We start from the raw sequence: 21,179 nt of genomic DNA, 5'->3' as shown, positions 1-21,179 counted from the left end.
AGCGAGCTCTCACTCTGCCGTAATTTCTGCGCACCAAAAAAAACAAATAAAAACTGCACCGAGAGGCAGTACAGGGGCAGAGGAGCACCTGTTCACGTGTTGGTGTTATGGTGGAAACTCACGTGTTAACACAAAACAAGAGGAGGAGTACAAATACGTGTCCGGTGACACCGTCCCGTTACTGCTTTCTACACGGGTTCTAAACTGTAGTGGTTTAGATCAATACGCGCATGCGTGGGTGAATGTACACATGTCCAGTTTGGGTCATTGGGACATTGTTTGAATACTGAAGTGATTCTCCTTCGGACGATACAATCTATGGCAATGACGTCACTTCCGGGAATAGCCTTAAAAGGAAACTCCGTAACAGATTATTAACTTGTGTACATTTACAACCTTGGGTTTCTTTTGTTTTTGTTATCATGGTGATTTATACAAGTATTTTTGCATGAGACTACTGTAGATTTTAAAAGTCTATGACCCCGGGATAGTTGCCTATGACCTCATCCCTCCACTGAACGATGGTAAGAGATTATTTTCAGTGGCAATCCTGATATTTAAAGTACAGACCAAACCATTCATTGGGTCACTTTGTACAGAAAGGCCATTCATTGTTTTGTTTTGGACTCTGTTCTCCATGGCCTTGCTACTATCCCACCCATATTCATAAGCAGATTCCTCCTTTTTGTTTTTACATTTATTTCATCTGTCTGGTTATCTATCTTTTACATTTGACCGATCACAACATGTGCAATTACTGAAAGTCAAATGTCTTGTTGGTAATTTGTCTGAATTCAAAAACCTTGGTCCAGAATGCTGGACAGACTGGTTTGACAGAGATGACCCCAGTGGAAGTGGGGACTGGGAAACTCTTTCCAGTCTTCGTAAAGAGAACCCATGATCTGCCTGGTCTCAGTGTGGCTGCAGCAGGGGAGGTGATTTTTATGTAAGACCGGAACTCTGGGATGTGCCTAGACTACAAAGTCCGGTTTGGGTGCCCATGCTAGAAAAAAAGCTCTGACTCCACAGCAAACACTCGATGGATAAGAAGAGACAACGTTCAAATTTTGATCACTTGAATTTTTGTCAGATTTTTCTTTCATGTTATATTTTATTCCTTATTTTGCCAGGTGGAGGAAGTATATTAGGCCTTTTTTTGCAGCAGAAATTTTGACTTGTAGCAAAAGCAAAGGACCAGGACCCTGAAGCAAAATGGAGCTCAGCCATATATGATTCTATTATTTAAGCTTCTGCTTTTACCATGCCAAAACGTCTTGTGGGGAAAAGCCCATTATGTGCTTTATCAGTCTATGTATTCTCTTTTCTTTCTTGTGATTATGAAATCATTGTCTTGTATTGTAAGAAATCAATCAACAGTAAAAAGCAATAAAACTGACAATGAACCACAAATCCATTTCGTCATTAAGTTTTACTTAACTCTGCCCTTATCTGTCTTATTAGGACTTTATTAGCAAGTTATGATTTGGTGTGTTTAGAACGTGGGAGCAGTTATGATATACAGACAGCAGGAGGTGCTGCATAGCAGTTCATCACTAATGTTAGATGTAAGAAAAACATATAGTATGGCAGTAAATCTGTATTTCTTACAGGCACAGTTAACAGTGGGCCCCAGTGGGAAGAAGCTGTTCCTGTGTCTGGTGGTTTTGGCGTACAGTGCTCTGTAGCGTCTACCAGAGGGAAGGAGTTGGAACAGCTTGTGCCCAGGGTGTGATGGGTCTGCAGTGATTTTTCCTGCCCGTTTCCTGACTCTGGAGGTGAACAAGTCCAGGATGGAGGGCAGGCTGGAACCAGTGATTCTCTCTGCAGACCTGACAATCCGTTGTAGTCTGTTTCTGTCCTGTTTGGTGGCCGATCCCAACCACACAGAGATGGAAGAACAGAGAACAGACTGGATGAAAGCCGAGTAAAACAAAATCAGAATAATTTCAGCTTTCAGCATTCCAATGCATTTTCTGCAGGAAATGAATTTTCTAGTTTTCTCTTCCCGTTCTCTCGCTTACTCAGTCTCTACCTACTTCTCTTTCTATCCCTCCCTAGGCGACTTTATCTTCTTTCTCACTATCTTCTCTCTCTTCCTCTCCGTCGTCCTCTTTTTTCATGAGCATTTACAGTAAATTATACACCAACCTCCTTTCACATAGTTGAGTTGCTATGCAGTGAAATTATGATAGACTCAAGGGGGTACAGATAAGTCCTTCAATTCCATTTTTTTCAGATTCAAGCATTTGACAAAAGGGTTTATGGAAGTGTTAATTGTTATGAGGCGACACAAGGAAGAGTGACAGCCTTAACAAGAGAGGGTAAAGCCCCATCTGGCATATATTAATCGCTAAGTCAAGCTGGATCAAGACTGAAGGGTGTCCATTGGAAATGCAGGAGGAAAATATGCACAGAGAGATCCTTCTTATACCTGCTATTGCAAGATGTCCTTGAGTGGAAGTAAAACGCTGCACGCTAAGAAGGGTTAAGCTCATTTTCATGTGTACAGTTCTGATTAATGGGGGAGAGGGAAGGGGGAGAGGAGAAGAGGGAAGAGGACTGACCTCGCCAAGCTCAAGACCGGCCTCATTTTATCACCTCCAGAACAAGTTTTAAGTTCGGTGTAACCCAAGCACTATTTTTTTTACTTGTACAAAATATGCCTTAAAGGCAGTGGCGGGCCGTCAGGGCCTGCAAAGCCTTCTCTGCTGGCCTAAACAGAATCACAAAGTTATAGCTATTTTATAATTTAATATTTTTTCTTAAATACATTACATTTTTTCTTATATGTATTATAATTTATAAAAATATTTTTGCCATTATCTTATTTTCTCATTGCACAGCTACTGTGCTCCTCAGTTGCTCTGCTTCCAGTGCAGCTTGTTTTAAGTAGAGCTTTTATCCAATCAGATTTCACCTCTGTGTCTCTAGTAAGAAGAGAGGCCCCAGCCTGCAGACTCACCCAGTGCTGGCATGTGCAGTTTAAATTGAATGGGGACGATATTGTTGATTCAACCAATCAGATCTTTAGTTTGAGATTCATGGACGCACCAGAGCGGTTTGCAGGCCTAGTTACGTCAGCATTACTGGAGCTCAGAGTCCAGATGCCTCTCTGCCTTATGGGGTCAGATCTATGGGGTCAGATCAGTCTCAATAATTGCAAATGCACACAGAAAGACTCACAAATGCAAACAGAAAGATTCACAAATGCGCACAGAACAATTCACAAATATATTCGATTTACAAATGCACGCAGAACAATTCACAAATACATTCCAATGCACAAATAAATAAATTACTTAAATAAATTGATTTATATAAATGTAAAAAAAAAATCACAAATATATTTCTGCATTTGTTTGTGGATTTGTATGTATTTATTTGTGGATCGCACTGCATTTATTTGTAAATCGCTTCACATTTATTTGTGGATTTATGAGACTCCTCTCATGTCGCTGGATTCACAAATGCGTTTTTTTCAACATAGACCTATCTGTAGCCAATCAGATGTCAGCCTCATTTTCAACCAATCACATGAGCGCAGCTCCCCCCTCCCCTCCCCACGAGACTGGCAGCTTTGTTGAATCAGGAAATAAATATTGTAGCCGTCTGTGTTCACCCAGAGCTCTACGATACCTCATATTAGAGACCGGACCAAACTATGTGTATAAATGTTGTTTCGGAGTTCCTTTTTGTTGGTTTATTGCCGTTAAATCATAGCCAAATCAGTTTATGTTGTGTTCATACAGCTATGGTAAACAGCCGACGTGTGGCTTGCTAGACACAGTGAATACAGTTCGATGAAATCCACGGAGCTCCTCCGGACTATGTTATGAACCAGACATGACGGCGTTTAGTTCCCCGTGATATCTGGGACTTCCACAACACGTACTAAGCAGAAATAGAGGTTATTTTTTCCGCAGTTGACGGCGGACAGTTGAACGGCTATCAGGGCGATAAGCCGCGCTCCCTCACCGGCGCGTCCAGCGCGATTCACCGATTCACGCGAATGAACACAAATAGTCCCCCGGCGAGACCGGCGGCGCGAATAACGCGATTAACGCGGCGCGAATCGTGTTTGGTGTGAACGCAGCATTACGCTAGCAGCCTCATGGCCTCATTGTTTGTACCATATGGTTTACACACACATAGTTTGTTTTTTTACATTTATATAAATCGTAATTTATTTATTTGTGCATTGGAATGTATTTGTGAATTGTTCTGCGTGCATTTGTAAATCGAATATATTTGTAAATCCTTGTGTGCATTTGTAAATCGAATATATTTGTGAATTGTTCTGTGCGCATTTGTGAATCTTTCTGTTTGCATTTGTGAGTCTTTCTGTGTGCATTTGCAATTATTGAGACTGATCTGACCCCATAGATATTCGTGCTTTTTCTTACAGGATCTGAAAATGAAAAGGCAAGTTTGTTCAGGAGCAATTCATTATTCATTAAAAGTTGTTTAATGAAACCCAGAACCTGTTTATTAACTACAGTGTATTGACCATTTTAAATGACTAGCATGAAACTCTTGCTTTGACACATGCATTTGAGGACAAATACTGAGGTCATAGAACCAGCAGTTATAATTTTTCTCTCATAAAGTTATTGCACAATGTAATTTTGCTTTTCATGTGAGCAGTGTCTCTGCGTTGCCTACACTGAATCAATCAAATGTCATTTAACAAGGAAGTTGCAATAATAATGATTAGTACTACTTGATAATAGATGACAAAAGAGTCTGAAATAGAGTTTTTAGATGGGAAGGAGCTGATTGGCTCGCCTGAAATCCATGTTACCATAATGCCAACGAGCAGCAGACACAGGTAGAAAACCTCTGTTCAAAGTTAAGCATTTTGAAGAGTAAAAGTATGTTTTGTATTTTTAATAAGTATTGTAACACAGACCCGTGTTGTGAGCAGACATATGTGCACGATGTTTAATAGTGACTTTTATGTGGTGGAAAGTCTTGATGTTGAAGCACTCTATACACCGCCCAGAGGATAATCCTGCAAAATGATTTTTATTTATTAATTTAATTTTATGTAGAATAGTAAAAATTGCAAACAGTAAATAGACTTGAAGGATTAGTGGCATTACTGTCATGACAACAGAGCCAGCCTTAAAGTCAAAGTTCAGGGGAAATCAACTCTTTTTACAGTCAGACTCATCTCATATCGCAACACTAGAGCCTGAAACATTCACCCAAATAGTTAAAACCTAAATAAATTGATGACATAATGAATCATTACACATAATTCAGTGGTTATGCCCATTGGCAGTTTATTCCCGTTCAATTGTGGGAAAGTGGCATAAATATGACTTTATGACAATCATATATTATGTCCATTATTTATGATATTTGTTTACGTATTTAATTTAGCTCTCCTTAAATTGATCGCTGGAGCAAACACGTTTGAAAACGCGCAACCTTTACTTCTCTGTTTCCGACTCTCGACTTCCTTTACTCAATGTTCATTAAAGTTGGACAATGGAGCAAGCTGATGTTTTGGTGCTGAATTGCATTGCACCTGTTGATTCACGTGCAATGCAAAGCGTTAACTGAACAACGAACACGTAGCAGAATACATTTACACTAACACAAGTAGACCAATGAGATTAGGAAATATTACTAAACTGACTTTGTTCATTATACAACGTGAACAATGTCAAATGAATTATACTTCGTGCACGGACCCGAATAGAATCAAATTTTGACTTGATTTGAGCTGAATTGAATTGCAGTGCCATTATTTAGTTCACGTCTTGTGAACTGTCTCAAAAGTTAACAATTTTTTTATAACGTTAAAGCTTTAAAATGTAACCTTTTCTACCTGGTAGTCTGAGTAAAACACCTTTACATAAACAGAGTATGACCCTTAAATCTCATCAATTTAGTGTACCTCGTGATATTATTTTTATTAAACTACTAACTAATTTGCTATTCGAAAGAGTTATTGTTTGTACTACGACATAGCTGATATTTCTTCCATTCCAATCCTTTAAAAAAAAAAATTGTTTTGTTTTACTGATGACGGTCTCACGTGTGTGACGTATATGGTCCGATTACCGGTAAAAGGTTATACCTTCTTCCTCTCCCACCCGTGTCTCTCACCACACACACACGATACTGCGTATGTGCGTAATGTCTGGATGGGCGGGTTTCCTGAGTATGAGGACAGCCCCTTAATAAATGAGGTCGCTTCCTGAACATTGAAAATCGAAAGCCGAAGAGGGAAACATGTGCACATGGTAAATGAGACTGACGGAAAAGCAGCGCAGAAACAGCACAGGTAACAAATATGAAAAAATAGCACTGAACTGCAGACTATTTCGTTTTTTACAATATGTCTGCTGTATCTATGATACAATTACAAGATGATACTTTATCTTTAAGTGCATGATGATTTCTATGTTTTTGTGCTGCCTGTGTGCAGTGCAGTATGAGCCAGTGGAAGCAGATTCAGCAGCTGGAGATCAGACTCCTGGAACATGTGGACTACCTGTATGATGATAACTTCCCCATGGACATCCGTCAGGGTCTGTCCAGCTGGATCGAGTCTCAGGATTGGTGAGTCCTGCTCCCTGGGTATTTGTGTGTATGTTGAACATTGTCCTGCACTTTTCTGAAGATGACCATCTTATCAACCTTAAAGATCAAATCTCCCAAATTACAGGAAAAAGGCAATTGTTTTCACCGACAAAAAAAAATTGAGGGTAGCCTTAGTAAAATAATATGATATTTGCAATTTGGGTGAACTAACCCTTTAAAGTGGAACGTGTGCTTTAGCGTCATTCCGCTCTCAGTTTTGGTTTTACAGCCTTTATTAATGTCTTCACCTTGTTGTTAGTCTGAGGGGCAAAAAACCCAGTGATTATCATTAGAGCCAAGTCTACTTCACCTGCCCAGCCCCAAACAGCTGACAGACACATATTTGTAACAAGTGGGTAGAGAACAATGCAGAACCGAAATAGAGTGAACCAGACCTGTGGCCAGAAACATGACTGCAAATGAAAGCTTATGTTGCTCCGTCTGTTGGCGTGTAAACATGTAAACACCCATAACTTTATAAGGTGATAATAAGCAACACAATGCGTTTTCAGCTTATTTAGCTGCTCCCAAGTGGGTGACTAAAAAGTAATAGCACACACACTGAATTTCTTTATTGGGGGTCTATTTTTTTTATCATAAGAGCATAATATCAGCGATCTTCTTCTTCATGTGTTTTGATGGGAATCTCCTAAACACCACACACTATGTGTTTCTGCTTTTCAGGGACATAGCAGCTAACGATGAGTCAATGGCGTCGGTGCTGTTCACAGACCTGCTGTCCCAGTTGGATAAGGTGCGATCACAGGAGCAGAACTTCCTACAGAGACACAACATGAAAATCATACAACAGCAGTTACAGGTGTGTCACCCTTCTTTTATCCTTTCATGTCCTAGTTATTATGCAATATTCAATACTCACTCAATTGTCAGCAATACTTGCACAACACAGTAATTACTTTAATACGTAGTTTTTGCTGTTGTTTATATTTTACTCTGTACTCCAATTGTCGATTGTCCCACTGGGATCAAATGCCATGAACAACTTTCACTATGGAAGCCCATTTACGCTAATTTGATTAAAAAAAAGTCATTATGATGACTTATTATCTCAACATAATGATAAACTTTGTCAAGATAATGACTACCTTTCCCAAAGTAATCGCTTAGTGTTTCGAAATAATGACTTAATATCGCAAAAATTAGGAGAATCTTTCTAAAAAGAATGACTCAGTATAGCAAAATAACAAGAAACTCAATATTAACTTCATGTAATTATTTTGAGAAAGCTTCTCATTATCTATATCATTATTTTGAAAATGACTTAAAGGATCTTTTTTTGTTCATCACATTGCCGGAAATTGGATTACATATGTAGCAGTGTATCTAGACAGACAGGAGCATCAAAGAGTAAATAAAAGAAGTGCTAATGCAATAGCAAAGGTGCGATCAAAACTGTTAGAAAGAGATGACTGTACGGTAGATCATTTCACTTACATGTTTTTGTTGACGTGTATCAATGCAAAGGAAGTAGGAGGGAAGAAACTTTGTCAACTTTGCAGTCTATGGTTTGAACTGATCAGTGTCGGGGAATAGGATCCAAATGTGGTTCTTTAAAAACTGCTTCATAAAGTTCGAGGTGACAGAATGAGAGGCAGGCAAAAGGCACAGCAGGGAAAATGAGCAGGGTTAAAAGCACAAGAAACAACAACTTAGATCCCTGGTATTTGCAATATTTCTAGAACAGAAAGGCAAAAGCTCTAGAGCTATTTAGTGTATCGTCAGTTCTACATGTCCAAGTCTACTTGCTTATACACCTGCACAGAGATCTGCATTGATTACAGTAGTCTTCAGTCTGGTCATTTTCTTCATCATAACAAGGTTCAATATTTTCTTAGGTGAAGTGTTCACTTATCTTCAAAAGAAAATCGGACCAAACTAGGTTTTATATAAATCGCCCTACACTTGCTGTACGTTATCACTCCCAATTAAAAAAAATTAAAATAAGTTGCTAGCTTCATTGTGGAATTAATATTCAACCACTGACTGACGATACTCATCATTTGCGGTACTCACATTTTTAAAATGTCTGTTATAAGGAGAAGTGTTTTTTTGATCTATGAATGTATGTGTGCTGGAAGTGAAAGGGAAGTAAATGAAAAAGTCACTTTGAATGTGTAACTTGTTTCTATTTTCTGTGTCACCTAAAAGCAGCAACTGTTTTCACTCTTCAGACACTCAAATGTCAAAATGAAGAGAGGAAAGGCCGTGCAAGTAGTGATATACGTTTTTGGTGTTTTACACAGCGTTAAAGACAGTCCGTTCTTTCATAACTTATCCATTTATTGCTTGTTAAAATCCTTGTGATGCGTTAAGGGAAAAGAGACATCCTTTGCCACTTTCTTTCGTGTTATCATATTCTGGAGGTAATCTCTCGGTGAGCTCACGACAGTTTAGTCCCGGACGTTGTGGTCGAAGCTCACCAACGTCATGAGCCTCAGCACACATTTTATTCTGGAAAAGACATATACCTTTGCAGAACAAACCCATGAGGCTCATACCACTGTTTCCTGTGTCTGAATGTTTGTGTGTGTGTGTGTGTGTGTATGTGTCAAAGTCAACACTTCTCAGAGGAAGCAGTTACTCCTGTGCGGTAGTCAGGGGTGCTTGAGGGTTGTTGTTGTGATGTGTGAGAGAAGTTTGTCTCGTCGATTCAAACTGTAGCTGTAGAATCTCTCCTTCATTTGATTGTCTCATCACCCACATTCAAGCAGAATCTTCCTTAGGAAAGCCCCTCTGGTACACACACAGGGATGCATCTGAAATATCTGATCAAATATAATATATATTATCTAGTAATATAATATGTCAGCATACCGCTGGTTTGACTGACAAGTGATCTCTGAGATGTGCCTGGAATACATGTTTGCAAAATGATGCAGGTCAACAAAGAATAGATTTTAAATGCCAGAAACACTAAACCACACTAATCCGATGCTAAGTGGCATCGGTGTTACTGTAATGAAAGTGAGCGTGTAGGTGTGTGTTGTTGCATCCTCAGTCATCATTCTGGCAATGATGCTGATGCACGAAAACTTAGTCACACCTGGAGGCGAGAGAAAAAGTTTCCTCTTCCCACATTCAGAATAACTCGTACTTTTCTAAGTGTTTTTTTGACTGGGCTGATGAGCAAAACAGCACCACACGCTTCAATCTCAAGCAGGACATGAAAATCATGTGGTGATGTGGATACAGCGGCGGAGGCAGGAGTGTTGCAGAGGGAAAGTTTGTGGCTGCTCTGTATTTTAGATGTACTGGACTAACATGAGGCATTGTTATTTTGGTTTATATTTGGAAAGGAATCCTGTATTATAAGCATATTCAAAACTATCACATAAGCCACATAGAACCTTATGTACTGTATGTATACTGCAATGAACAAGGTCTAGTTCCCGTATGAAACAGAACAATATATCTGGTTTATATTTTGAAATTTAAATTCCTCCATCGATTTTACTCAAAGGTCAGTTTAGTCACAGGGAGCACCACTCAGCTTATGTATCTGCTCTGTGGCTCTGGAGGAGCTTCGACAGGCCTGGGAGAATAACCCTCATAGGGATGTCCTCAGGGTGATCACGGATTTGGAGATTTGTAACAGGAGACTGTGTTGCACAACGGGAGCAAAGAGTTTAAAAGACGATGGTATTTAACAGGCAGGGAGGGTCCAATCAAAAGAGGCTATGGTTGCATTATGGGAAATGTAGGGCCGAGTGTTTTTTTGGAGCTTGACCCATATACAAGGGACTAAAAGTCAGAATATCTCTTCTTCTTTTGTTTGAACTTTGACTCTTCTTTTTCAAATCTGTCTCATGCGAGTCCCCCAACTTTACAGAAGTGCATCAATAGATAACTGTTGTATCTACACTGCCTCAAGCCCTGACTATTTTCAAAGAATTTAGTCAAACAAAATTATACTGTAATTCATTCCAGGGCTGAGCTCTATTACTTTTAATAGGGATCTTCCTTGAATTCAAGTAGCTGTAAAGTACTTCATCATTATTTTGTTTTAATTTGTTTTGCCTTTTGATGATCACACCCTCCGAGATTCCAAAGACTTACAGGCTATAATGCCATGGGTAAAAAAACTGGTTGTACTCCAGGTATCTGTGCACACCTTTGGCTACGTGCCTCATATTTACTCTTTCGCCATGACTGTTCTGTGTTCCTTTTGTCTCTTGCCAGAGTCATGTTGAACCTCATTCCTTTACGATTAAATATGTTAAGTACTTCCAGTGAAAACCTCACATCTCCGAGCAGACCCATGATGACAAATGTCTGTGAAATTATGGTTAAACAGTTAAACAGGCACTGTGGAAACTAAAACTAAAATGTAAAGCCAATTAGGCTCTTGGTTCTTTTATGGCATTTGTGCATTTCTTGTGTGTGGGTGTTTTTGTAACATGAAATATTCTCTCTACGTGTGTGTGTGTGTGTGTGTGTGTGTGTGTGTGTGTGTGTGTGTGTGTGTGTGTGTCTGTGTGTGTGTGTGTGGCCCCACAGGTGAAATACACGACAAACCCTGCTGTCATGGCCAGGGTTATCTCCACCTGCCTCAGGGAAGAGCGCCGTATCCTCTCCAGCGCCTGCATGCAGGAACAGGTTTGTCACACCGTCTCGCTCAGAGGGAAAGTCCCTTCTGGTTCCTTAATAACAAAAAAAAACAGCTGCTGCTGGGAAATCAGTGCTGCTGGCCTACCAGGAAAACAGTATACTGTATCATAGCCACCCCCATATTCCCAGCCGCTTCACTTTATTCCCAGGAAACAATGCAGCATGGCAAGATATGGTGCTTATGTAAGTGAAAGTGCTGAAACAACCCAACACGTTTTTAATTCATAGTATTCCAGGGAGGCTGCCGCGAAGATGCTGTAAAACTAAATGGTTTTTAAACTGGGGGGGGGGGTTCTGCTCCCAGATGGCCAAAAACAATTATTGGAGGTTTCAGCTAAATTTGAGTTTCATTTCTGCTTCTGAGAAATATTTGTATATATCGAATGTCCAGCAGTCATGTAACTGCTGCACCATATTAATGGACATGGTGCATATTGTTGACAGTATGTTGGACATCATCTGTTTTAAGCATTGCCGTAGGGTTGGCGATGTTGTTTGGTATACCACAATATGTGGTTTGGTCTAGACATCCCCGATACAACTATTGGTAGATTGTCATGAACTTTGGAAGAGATAAGGTCCCCAGAGGATGAATCCTAATAACTTCGTTGATGGTGCGCCAAGGTGGCCTAGAGGTTGAAGTGTCGACCGCGCACCGGGCCGCATTTGTTGTTCCCTGTCTCTCCTCTCATTTGCGGTAATTTCTCTATTTGGCTAACTAACATGATATGAAGTAGTTTACAAAACAATTGGTGATCCCCTGACTTTTCAATCAGCTCAAAGTTGTAGTTTGTCCAATGGTTTATTATCTGCATAATTAATGACGTTCTCATTGGCCTCAGCTCCCTTTATGTTACTGCTTATTAGAAAATGTTAGCATACTAACACCCTACACTTAGGTGGTGAACATGGGAAATATCTAACATTGTCATTGTGGCCGTTGTTAGCATGCTGACATTAACATTTATCTCGACGCACCATTGTGCCTGAGTAGCTACACAGTCTGGCAGAGCTGCTAGTATGGCTGTCGACTCTTGTTTCATAATGATCAAATGTGTGCATATTGGTTGAACCACCACATCATATCTTCAGGTGTGTTCTGGCAGAAATGTGAAATTTGTATTATATTACAAGTGCTATCATAATTCTTTGTTAAAAAGAATACATTTTACAGAAGAAAATACAGATTAGAAGTCTACGTTTGATCTGTAACTTAAAAATAACAAACACAGCAAGTCAATTAAAATAAAATAAAAAGGTAAAAAGGAAGATTTTTCAACAGGGTCCACTGGAGAAATCATTGCAGAATTCTGTGGCCTTTGAGAGACAGAAGAACATGGACAACAGAGTTGGGATCATCAGGGCCAGCGTGCAGGTAACTGAAACACACAGACGTTTCAGGGAATATCAAAATACCTACATTTCATCCAATTAAATGAACTTTAAAAACAAATGTCTGTCTATGTCTAGTTGATGGATCAGGCTGTGAAATACATCGAGGACATGCAGGATGACTTTGATTTCCGCTACAAGACACTGCAGTCTCGAGGTGTGCCCTGTTATACGATGTGCACACATCACACAAGATGCACACAATATGCTCAAAACTATGTACTGTGGTTGTGTGGGTGTGTGTGTGTGTGTGTGTGTGTGTGTGTGTGTGTGTGTGTGTGTCAGAATCAACAGATACTCGACAGAACTCTGATGTGATGAAACAGGAAGTAACAAGATTGCAGGAAATGCTTAACATGCTCGACTTTAAAAGGAAGGTACGCATTTGTATCATCACGCAGAGCTCTGACATGTGAGGGATCAGGCAATCTTACCAAAATGTCTCCGGGTATAAAAGTTACAGAGGTGCCATCACCTCATCAGTGTACAAATCAAAACATGTTGCATCTTATAAACCGTGACAGCTGTTTTAAACACCTTTCTTAGGAGATCTTATCAAAGATGGATATTGTGATCAAGGAGATTGAGGACCTGATGACCTCTCAGCTCAACCCTGAGCTGCAGGACTGGAAGCGCAGGCAGCAGATCGCCGCCATTGGTGGTCCGCTGCTCACTGGCCTGGACCAGCTGCAGAGTTGGTAATGAAGGAATATTTACAGAAATCTTTTACTTTCAATCCAATGTTAACTCTAGAACATGTTTTAAACGTGCAATGTTGAGCATTATGGGAATATTGATAGCCAGGGTTTAACATTTTGGAGAAGGTTGCTCCCCATAAATTGAGTCAATTTTGAGTTTCTGTCATATATATATTGGTCATGCTGGTTTTGGCAGAAGCAGTAAACGTCTGTGGCCCGTCCGCTCCTCCGGCATGAGTGATAGCATGTGTTAGCATGACAGCGTTAGCCAGCACTAGTTGGTTTTGACTTCACCCGGCTGTGTGTCTCAAAAACTCAAATGCTGCACGTGGACCACAGAGAGATGTTCATCAACAATAATGCTGAACTAGTAATAGCCTAATTGTTTTTTCTTTATGAAAGGCTAATCTCTCGAATCCATTTCATGTTTACTTCTTTCCATGGCTGCAGCACGCTGTTTGTGTGCCGGTTTGTTTCATATCTGGCAACCAGTGGTGTAGAAATAATCAGCGGGAGGAATCACACAGGTCAAAACAAAAACAGCCGTTCCTCACCAGAATGGAAATTTCCACATATTGGCTGTAGCATTGTTGTCAGAGAAGCTAGTATTTCAAGTCATGTCTCTGGTGACATATTGTGGTGGTATTTTATAATTTAATACATTAGATATATTACTTATGGTCCTTTTAAAGCCTATTATTTAACATCTTTGGCTTGAAAACTAGGTCAAACTCTGCTCTGTTGTTACATCCAGTTGTTTCCAGTGTGAATTATCACCAATAGGGGATAAACCCCAGATTAGCTTAACATAATATTTGTAGGTCATGTGTATGAAATAAGCTTGGTTTTGTTCCCTCTCACCTGTCCCCTCTCAGGTTTACTCTGATCGCCCAGAGTCTCTTCCAGATAAAGCGTCAGCTGGACAAACTGGTGGAGCTGGTTGTTAAGGTCACCTACGAAAGTGACCCAATCCCCCTGCAAAAACCTCAGATGGAGGAGCGCATCAAATACCTCATCTATCACCTCATCAAGAGGTACTCTGACCAGCACTCAATGCAACATTAGATGCAACTAAAAGTATGTACATGTGCTTAAAAAATGCAACACAGTACAACGTAATACAGATGCTCTTACTCTCTTTCAAGTGCTCCTACACCTTTTGTAGTAATTAGGTGCTTTGATCATGAACACTTTACTCATAATCCTTTTATTTCGCATTTATTTTTGTTTGAACTAATTAATTCCACACACACAGTGAGTTTCTATTTTGAAACCAGTTTTCACATTTTGTTTTATAGTTTAAAAGTTGTGTTGCTTTTGTCCTTGTCTGTAAATACATGCAGATTGTACATGTAAGATAAGACAACACTGACATGTATGAACCACTTCCTACTGTACGTGCAGCACTGATAACACATTACACAATACAACAAGGTGCTAAAATACAGGACCAACACAGCCAACTGGTGGCTTGAATGCCCTGGCCTACAGGCATGAGCTGTCAAGTGAAATGAACATGGTCAAAACTGTGTTGATCATACGAGGTGTGGTTTGTTCTCAGCTCATTTGTGGTGGAGAAGCAGCCATGCATGCCCACACATCCACAGAAACCCCTCATCATCAAGACCGGAGTACAGTTCACCACCAAAGTCAGGTATTGATATGTGACATCATATGTTTGTATGATTTCTTTATGCTATATTTGGCTCCTGTTTAAACCTCAGTTTGTATTTAAATTATTAGTAGTAATGGTGGTTCTTAATTTAATATTTTCTCCTCCTGATTTCTCTCAGACTCCTGGTTAAACTTCCAGAAGTGGATTACCAGCTGAAAGTGAAAACAATATTTGACAAGTGAGATTTTGATGTTACAATTGTTGTAATGGTTTGCACTTCTAGGCCAAGAAAACAAACTTAAATTAATATAAATGAACATACAGTATTATATCTATCTTAAATGTCTGTGCGCTAATCATTATTTATGTGTGTGTATGTGTGTGTCTCTAGGGACCTTCCTCCTGGCAGAGTGTGAGTACAGAAAACCTCAAAACAGGACGTAGGGCTGATGTTTAATTTAAGAACAAATAAAAATAGTGTAGCAGCAAGTTAGTAGGTTTGAAGAACAGTGGCCAACAGACAATGTTTCATACTGTGGTCGGTAACATAACAATAAATGTCTTTCTTTCAGCTCAGTTTTGTTAAAAAACTATTCAAAATACTTTTACTGTAACTGAATATTTACCTGGAGAGATTCTTCACTCCAGCAGCACAAGTTGCTCAAATTCTACAGTTGAAGTTTCAAAGTTGTCTTCCTTTGCAGTTAACAAGGTTTGAGGTTAAGAGTTGTGAGCTTTTATTTTGAAACCATACACAAAACTATCATTTCTAAATTGTAAGCATTTAGAAAATGTATTCAGATTTCAGCAGCTACAGGTGCATTTGTGTCATCTAAAAACAGTCAGCATAGATACGGATAGCATAAAAGTTAGGCTTCTTTATTTTACCTTATTTTTTCTCCTCAGAAGTCGTCAGTTTTTTATCCTGACCAACAACACTAAAGTTATGGACATTGAGGACTACTCAAACGGCTGCCTCTCTGTGGAGTTTAGACACCTGGTAAGACAACCCATTCCCTCTCTGCAGGACTACACGTAACCAGACCTCCATCGCGCTCAGACAGAAGAGTAAAAGCTGTTTTCCCCCATAACTTGAAAAAGTCATTATATTACTTCATACTTCAATATTCTCAGGAGCTGTCATACACTATCAGTGTGTACTTACTTGGATATGGTATAAAGCATTGACCAGTTTGTCAAAGTGGTGATTTCCCTTATTTGTGTTGTTTTACTGACATGGAGTTTGTATCTTACAGCAGCTGAAAGAGAAGAAATATATCAATGGGACAAAGGGGAATGAGGTAAGAAATGAAGATGAGTTGACCATTTAAGGGACAGATTGTTTGGATCAGATGGTTTTGGGGTGATCTGTCCCTTTAATATACCAGCAGAGTGGTCCCTTACCACTGATGCTGAATACCTATGCTACTGTAATGTGTAATTGTTTGAATTCAAAATGAGTAAATGTTGCAACTGTCGTTTCTACTTTCTAAAAATACTATTATTATTCTAATAGTGTGCCGAATGAGCCTCATAATTCAAATCCACAATGCAGCACTTAGAGGGATAAACTCTAAAACGAGTCTGTGTTTTGTGTGTTTCGCAGGGTCTCCTCTCTGTGACGGAGGAACTTCACTCCCTCAGTTTTGAGGCTTGTTTCACAGTGCAGGGCCTCACCATTGATCTAGAGGTCAGAACAAGCAGTGTAGATTTGACTTGATGTTTGACTCTCTGTTATTGACGCCGCAACTTGCTCACCATGTGTGTGTGTGTGAATCCTTCCAGACGTGTTCTCTGCCACTGGTGGTCATTTCCAATGTGAGCCAGCTGCCTGGAGGCTGGGCGTCTGTCATGTGGTATAACCTTCTGACCGATGAGCCGAGGGTGAGCTCACACACGCCATTTGAAATTACACTCTGTTACCAGTTTATTAGGTGCAACTAACTCAACTGTTTTAGTGAGCAGTTGATTCAAATGTATGATCATTTTAGAGGTTGTATTGCATTACATTAACAGGTGTTTTCAAAAACTACTTCCACATGCCCACTTCCCTCCTCCTACATTTTTCCTCCTCTTTCATATAATCCGCAGAACTTGGCATTCTTTGGGAACCCACCTAGAGCCACATGGAGCCAGCTCTCCGAGGTCCTCAGCTGGCAGTTCTCCACCTTTGCGGGTCAAGGCCTCAACAAGGAGCAGCTCAACATGCTGGGAGAAAAGCTTCTCGGTATGTTTGCCCTTTAGATTTTAAAGAACACGATTGTAGGTTTTGGGATGGCATTGAACATGTGTTTTTTTTTCACCTGGAGGCTGAAGCTTTGTATTCAAACCTCACGGGTAAATGTTGGCATGCTTAGCTGATAGTCTTTGGAGGCTGGCGTGAGTTCGGTACAATACTGCCGTTTATGTTATTTGCTGTGTGTTGTTGTAGGTCAGCATGCCTCCTGTAGTGACTATCAAGTGTCCTGGTCCAAGTTGTCCAAGGTAAGTGTTGAATAATATGTACCACAAAGTACAATGTGGTCTCTTCTCCCGTATGGTTGTGCTATCTAGTGGCCAATGAGAAAGGCATGTAATGTTTCCCATGCTGTATCGTTGATCCTGGACATATTTTTTATTCCATTTCATATCTGCATTATATATCTAATGTTGTGTTTACATTTTTAAAAAGTACTCATTTTACCTCCTCCGTGTGACGTTCATTCTTCAAGGAGAATATTCCAGGAAAGCCCTTCAGTTTCTGGATGTGGCTGGACTCCATCCTGGAGCTCATCAAGAAGCACTTGCTGCCAGTCTGGAATGAGAAGTAAGCCACTGGTTCACTTGCTATGTCTCACCCCACCTGATTGTCCAGCCCCCTGAACTGTCCCAATAGATCGCTGCCATGCCGTAGGACCGCTCCTCTTAGTATGTTACTATATTTCACTGGATAAGAAAATGTCTGTTTTTGAGGCACTGACTCGTGCACCTCAACAAGGTTATGACCAGATGTAGGAGTCCAGCTTTGTTTCTCTAAGTTAAGACCCTCCCTTGCCAAAAAAACTGTTACTTCCTGTCAAAGAGATGATGTTACAGTGTATGTGCCTGTCTATCTTCGGTCGTGTTTAAAATCACTTTGCTGAAGAGGACAAATGTGTTTCAGCATCTGTCTGCCGTTACCCAAAAGCCTAAAGGAATAGTTAGACATTATGGGAAATATTCTTATTGGCTCTTTTTTTTGTTGAGAGAGTTAGATGAGACAATCGACATCATTCCCTCAGGTGGCTTAGCATAAAGACTTTGTTCCTGTTATAAAGGAAACAAAATTCGCCAAACGGCGCCCACTAATTAACAGGTTATCTATTGTTTGATTACGTTGTTCTCGCTGTTTGGTAGCCAAACAACCAGCATAGACTCACATAACAGGCAGGCAATATAATGCTGAATGTAGCGTACTTGCTGGTTTTCTCACTAACTGCCTCTCCATTTACTTGTCAGTGTAAAACAAGGCAACTCCACGTGTATCACATTAAATTAGTTCCCATGTATTGCAGTGTAGGCAGTGTATTTTAGATGTGAAGCATCTCACGAAATTGGCTTGTATCACTATATTTAGCAGCATTTTGTTCAGTTATTGTCTGAGTAGTTATACACTGTTAAACTACACCACTCATAGGAAAAAGATAGCAGCAGCATTTCAGACATGCAGTAGTTGACAAGCCAAAGTAGCCTGCCAACAGAGAAAGACAAGTTAATCAGAAACTACTATGCTCAAGTTCATATTTTTCAGGTTTAAAATGTAAAAGCACAAAACACACTCACAAACAGAGGCTAGACTTTCTTTTCTCTGATCGTTTTTATAAGATAAGATAAGATAATCCTTTATTAGTCCCACAGTGGGGAAATGTACAGGATTACAGCAGCATAGTGGATAGTGCAAACAAGAGACATAGTCAAAAACAATGTATTATTATCCAGGTTTAATAAGCAAATTCAATCAATTGGTAGTGCAAAAGACAAAGCTACACAACTTAACCACAATGGATGTTACTGTTAGTAGAATGTTACAATGTGATAAGAAGAAGAAGAATGAAAAAGTCATTGTTGTTTTTTGTTTCTTTTTCACTGACACACCCATGCAGCTACATCATGGGCTTTGTGAGTAAAGAGATGGAGCGCACTCTGCTAAAGGACAGAGAGCCAGGCACGTTCCTCTTACGCTTCAGCGAGAGCCACCTCGGAGGAATCACTTTCACCTGGGTGGAGCACAACGAAAATGGTGAGAAGAAAACGCATACATTTGGCTCAAAAAAGTATATTTTTAAATACTATTTGGTCAAGGTCAGTTATGCGAAGCCAGTGATATATTTTGGGCAGCTTTCTTGCCTGTTGTCTTTACTTGATATATTTTTCTGTGCTTTGCTAACATAAACGTTTTACTACAGGAGAAGTGAAGTTCAACTCTGTGGAGCCATACACTAAAAACCGTCTCAGCGCTCTCCCATTTGCCGACATCATACGAGACTACAAAGTCATCTCAGACGGGGTCGTCCCAGAGACCCCGCTCAAGTTCCTCTACCCCGACATCCCCAAAAATGACGCCTTCGGACGTCTTTACAACAGTCAGCCAAGCAAAGGCAAGAGTGCAAATAATATTTCTTCATTAAGGGTTCATGTTTTTTTTAGTGCTTGCTTTGAATCTTTGTTGGCTCACTAGATTTTAGGCGACAACACTAATCTCTCTTGTATCTCTGTTCAATTTCCAGTCCATCCATACATACCATCTACCCTGATCCCCATCTCTGAATTGCGGTGAGTTCATTTGAAGACTACATGAGACCCGTACTAAACGTACTTTTTCCTGTAAATTTCACCCTAACATTTAATTATCAGACCAAAGATGGGCAATAGATATTAATTATGGCACATTGCTTGTGCTGTCAATGCGACCTATAGCAAAATGTACACAACACAGTCGCTTCACTTGTATTGTCTCATTTTCTCTTGTTATCCCAGCTCCCATGCAATCACCACACCATCTTCTTGTCAGTCTCCTGAGCCACCAATGACTCCTGGGGAGTTTGACATGCTCAGCGAACAACTGTGCTTTGACATTGACACCGTAAGTTTGCATTCTCTGCCAGCACTCTTTGAAAGAAACGCTTGCAATACTCTGCATATTTACTTATTATTAATAAAACCCCATGGTAAGACCACAACAGTGGAGGATTGTATTCAAAGACTGTTATATTTTATTCCTCTTTGCCACAGAGCCCTATTGTCAAAATCATTGTCATGATGTCAACTATTAAAATCACATTGATGAGCCAAACTAATCAATCTTACATACACCGTCTTGCTGCTGGAAATACTAGCACACCAAATGTGTACTAATCCGCAACTGAAAGTAGCCCCCAACAAATGCACTATTTACTACTGTTTACTACAAAAGACCCAGAAAGTGCTGAGCTGTTTTAAAGAATGAAACTATGTATTTTTAATCTTTGAAAAAAGATTCACGTCTTCAGTGGGAGCATATAGGCTTTGAACCGAGTGCCACAGAGAGGATATGAAAGATACACACACATTGTTGGTTTCGGTCTTTTAATGGGATTAGTTGGCAATAACAAAAAATGTAGAATACAAGCTGTTTTATCTTTGTGTTGTGTTATCTTCTCAAAACCACTTAAGACAAAAGACAAATAATAGAGGAACTTATGCTGACATTTAACTTTTGTGCTAATGCTGTTGTGCCAATGATCAAAGATGACACTGGGTTAATACATAACATTGGCACATTAGTATATTAGCATTATTATGTTGGTTTTAGTATTCTTTTGCAAATGTTATATCTCTTTTGGTTTTATAGATGAGTTCTCGACATGTTGTGCTGCTATAATGCTCTCTTTTTTGTTTTACAGATGAGCTCTCCATATTCAGAGTAAAGCGAGATGAAACATGCAACATTTTGCTGAAGGATTCCTGACACCAGTCTTCGATCAATGTCTACATCTTTGTTATCCCGAAACTGAGCCTGTTGCGTTTAAAGAGGTTTTATGGTTAATTGGACTAATTGCGTATATACAGTATATATATATATATATATATATACACAATCATCTATATATGTATTCTGTTTTTATTGTTAGTCTGTGACGACTTGGTTTTGAGTTTTATTTTAGCTATTGACTATTTTCTATTATTCTTCTATTGCATATAAAACAATTTAAACATGTTTATTTTGTCTGTAATGTACCATGTTGACGTAAGCT

General features: G+C 39.6%; 1 protein-coding gene across 4 annotated transcripts; it reads left to right on the top strand.

Annotated features, from left to right (window-relative positions):
- The first annotated feature begins 6,220 nt into the window (after positions 1-6,220).
- On the top strand, positions 6,221-21,162 carry stat4 (signal transducer and activator of transcription 4). 4 transcript variants are annotated; one of them, XM_079170361.1, is made up of 24 exons: positions 6,221-6,295; positions 6,440-6,573; positions 7,279-7,414; positions 11,113-11,211; positions 12,506-12,598; positions 12,694-12,772; positions 12,901-12,992; positions 13,162-13,313; positions 14,189-14,347; positions 14,875-14,967; positions 15,107-15,166; positions 15,320-15,340; positions 15,835-15,928; positions 16,185-16,229; positions 16,535-16,618; positions 16,714-16,812; positions 17,020-17,155; positions 17,360-17,412; positions 17,640-17,734; positions 19,050-19,186; positions 19,353-19,544; positions 19,674-19,719; positions 19,924-20,029; positions 20,829-21,162. In XM_079170361.1, the coding sequence occupies exons 2-24, from the start codon at positions 6,446-6,448 to the stop codon at positions 20,850-20,852; spliced, it is 2,223 nt and encodes a 740-aa protein (XP_079026487.1). In that variant the 5' UTR covers positions 6,221-6,295; positions 6,440-6,445; the 3' UTR covers positions 20,853-21,162. The 4 variants fall into 4 exon arrangements, with proteins under 4 accessions (XP_079026487.1, XP_079026486.1, XP_079026485.1 ...); XM_079170360.1 differs by having other exon boundaries at positions 6,242-6,295; positions 6,445-6,573; positions 12,910-12,992; XM_079170359.1 differs by having other exon boundaries at positions 6,242-6,295; positions 6,445-6,573; positions 15,838-15,928.
- The last annotated feature ends 17 nt before the right edge of the window (positions 21,163-21,179 follow it).

The sequence above is a fragment of the Pholis gunnellus genome (genome assembly GCF_910591455.1).
Source record: "Pholis gunnellus genome assembly, chromosome: 12".
Classification (NCBI taxonomy): domain Eukaryota; kingdom Metazoa; phylum Chordata; class Actinopteri; order Perciformes; family Pholidae; genus Pholis; species Pholis gunnellus.
Note: the sequence above shows the minus strand (reverse complement) of the source record. Positions and strands in the feature narration are given on the sequence as shown.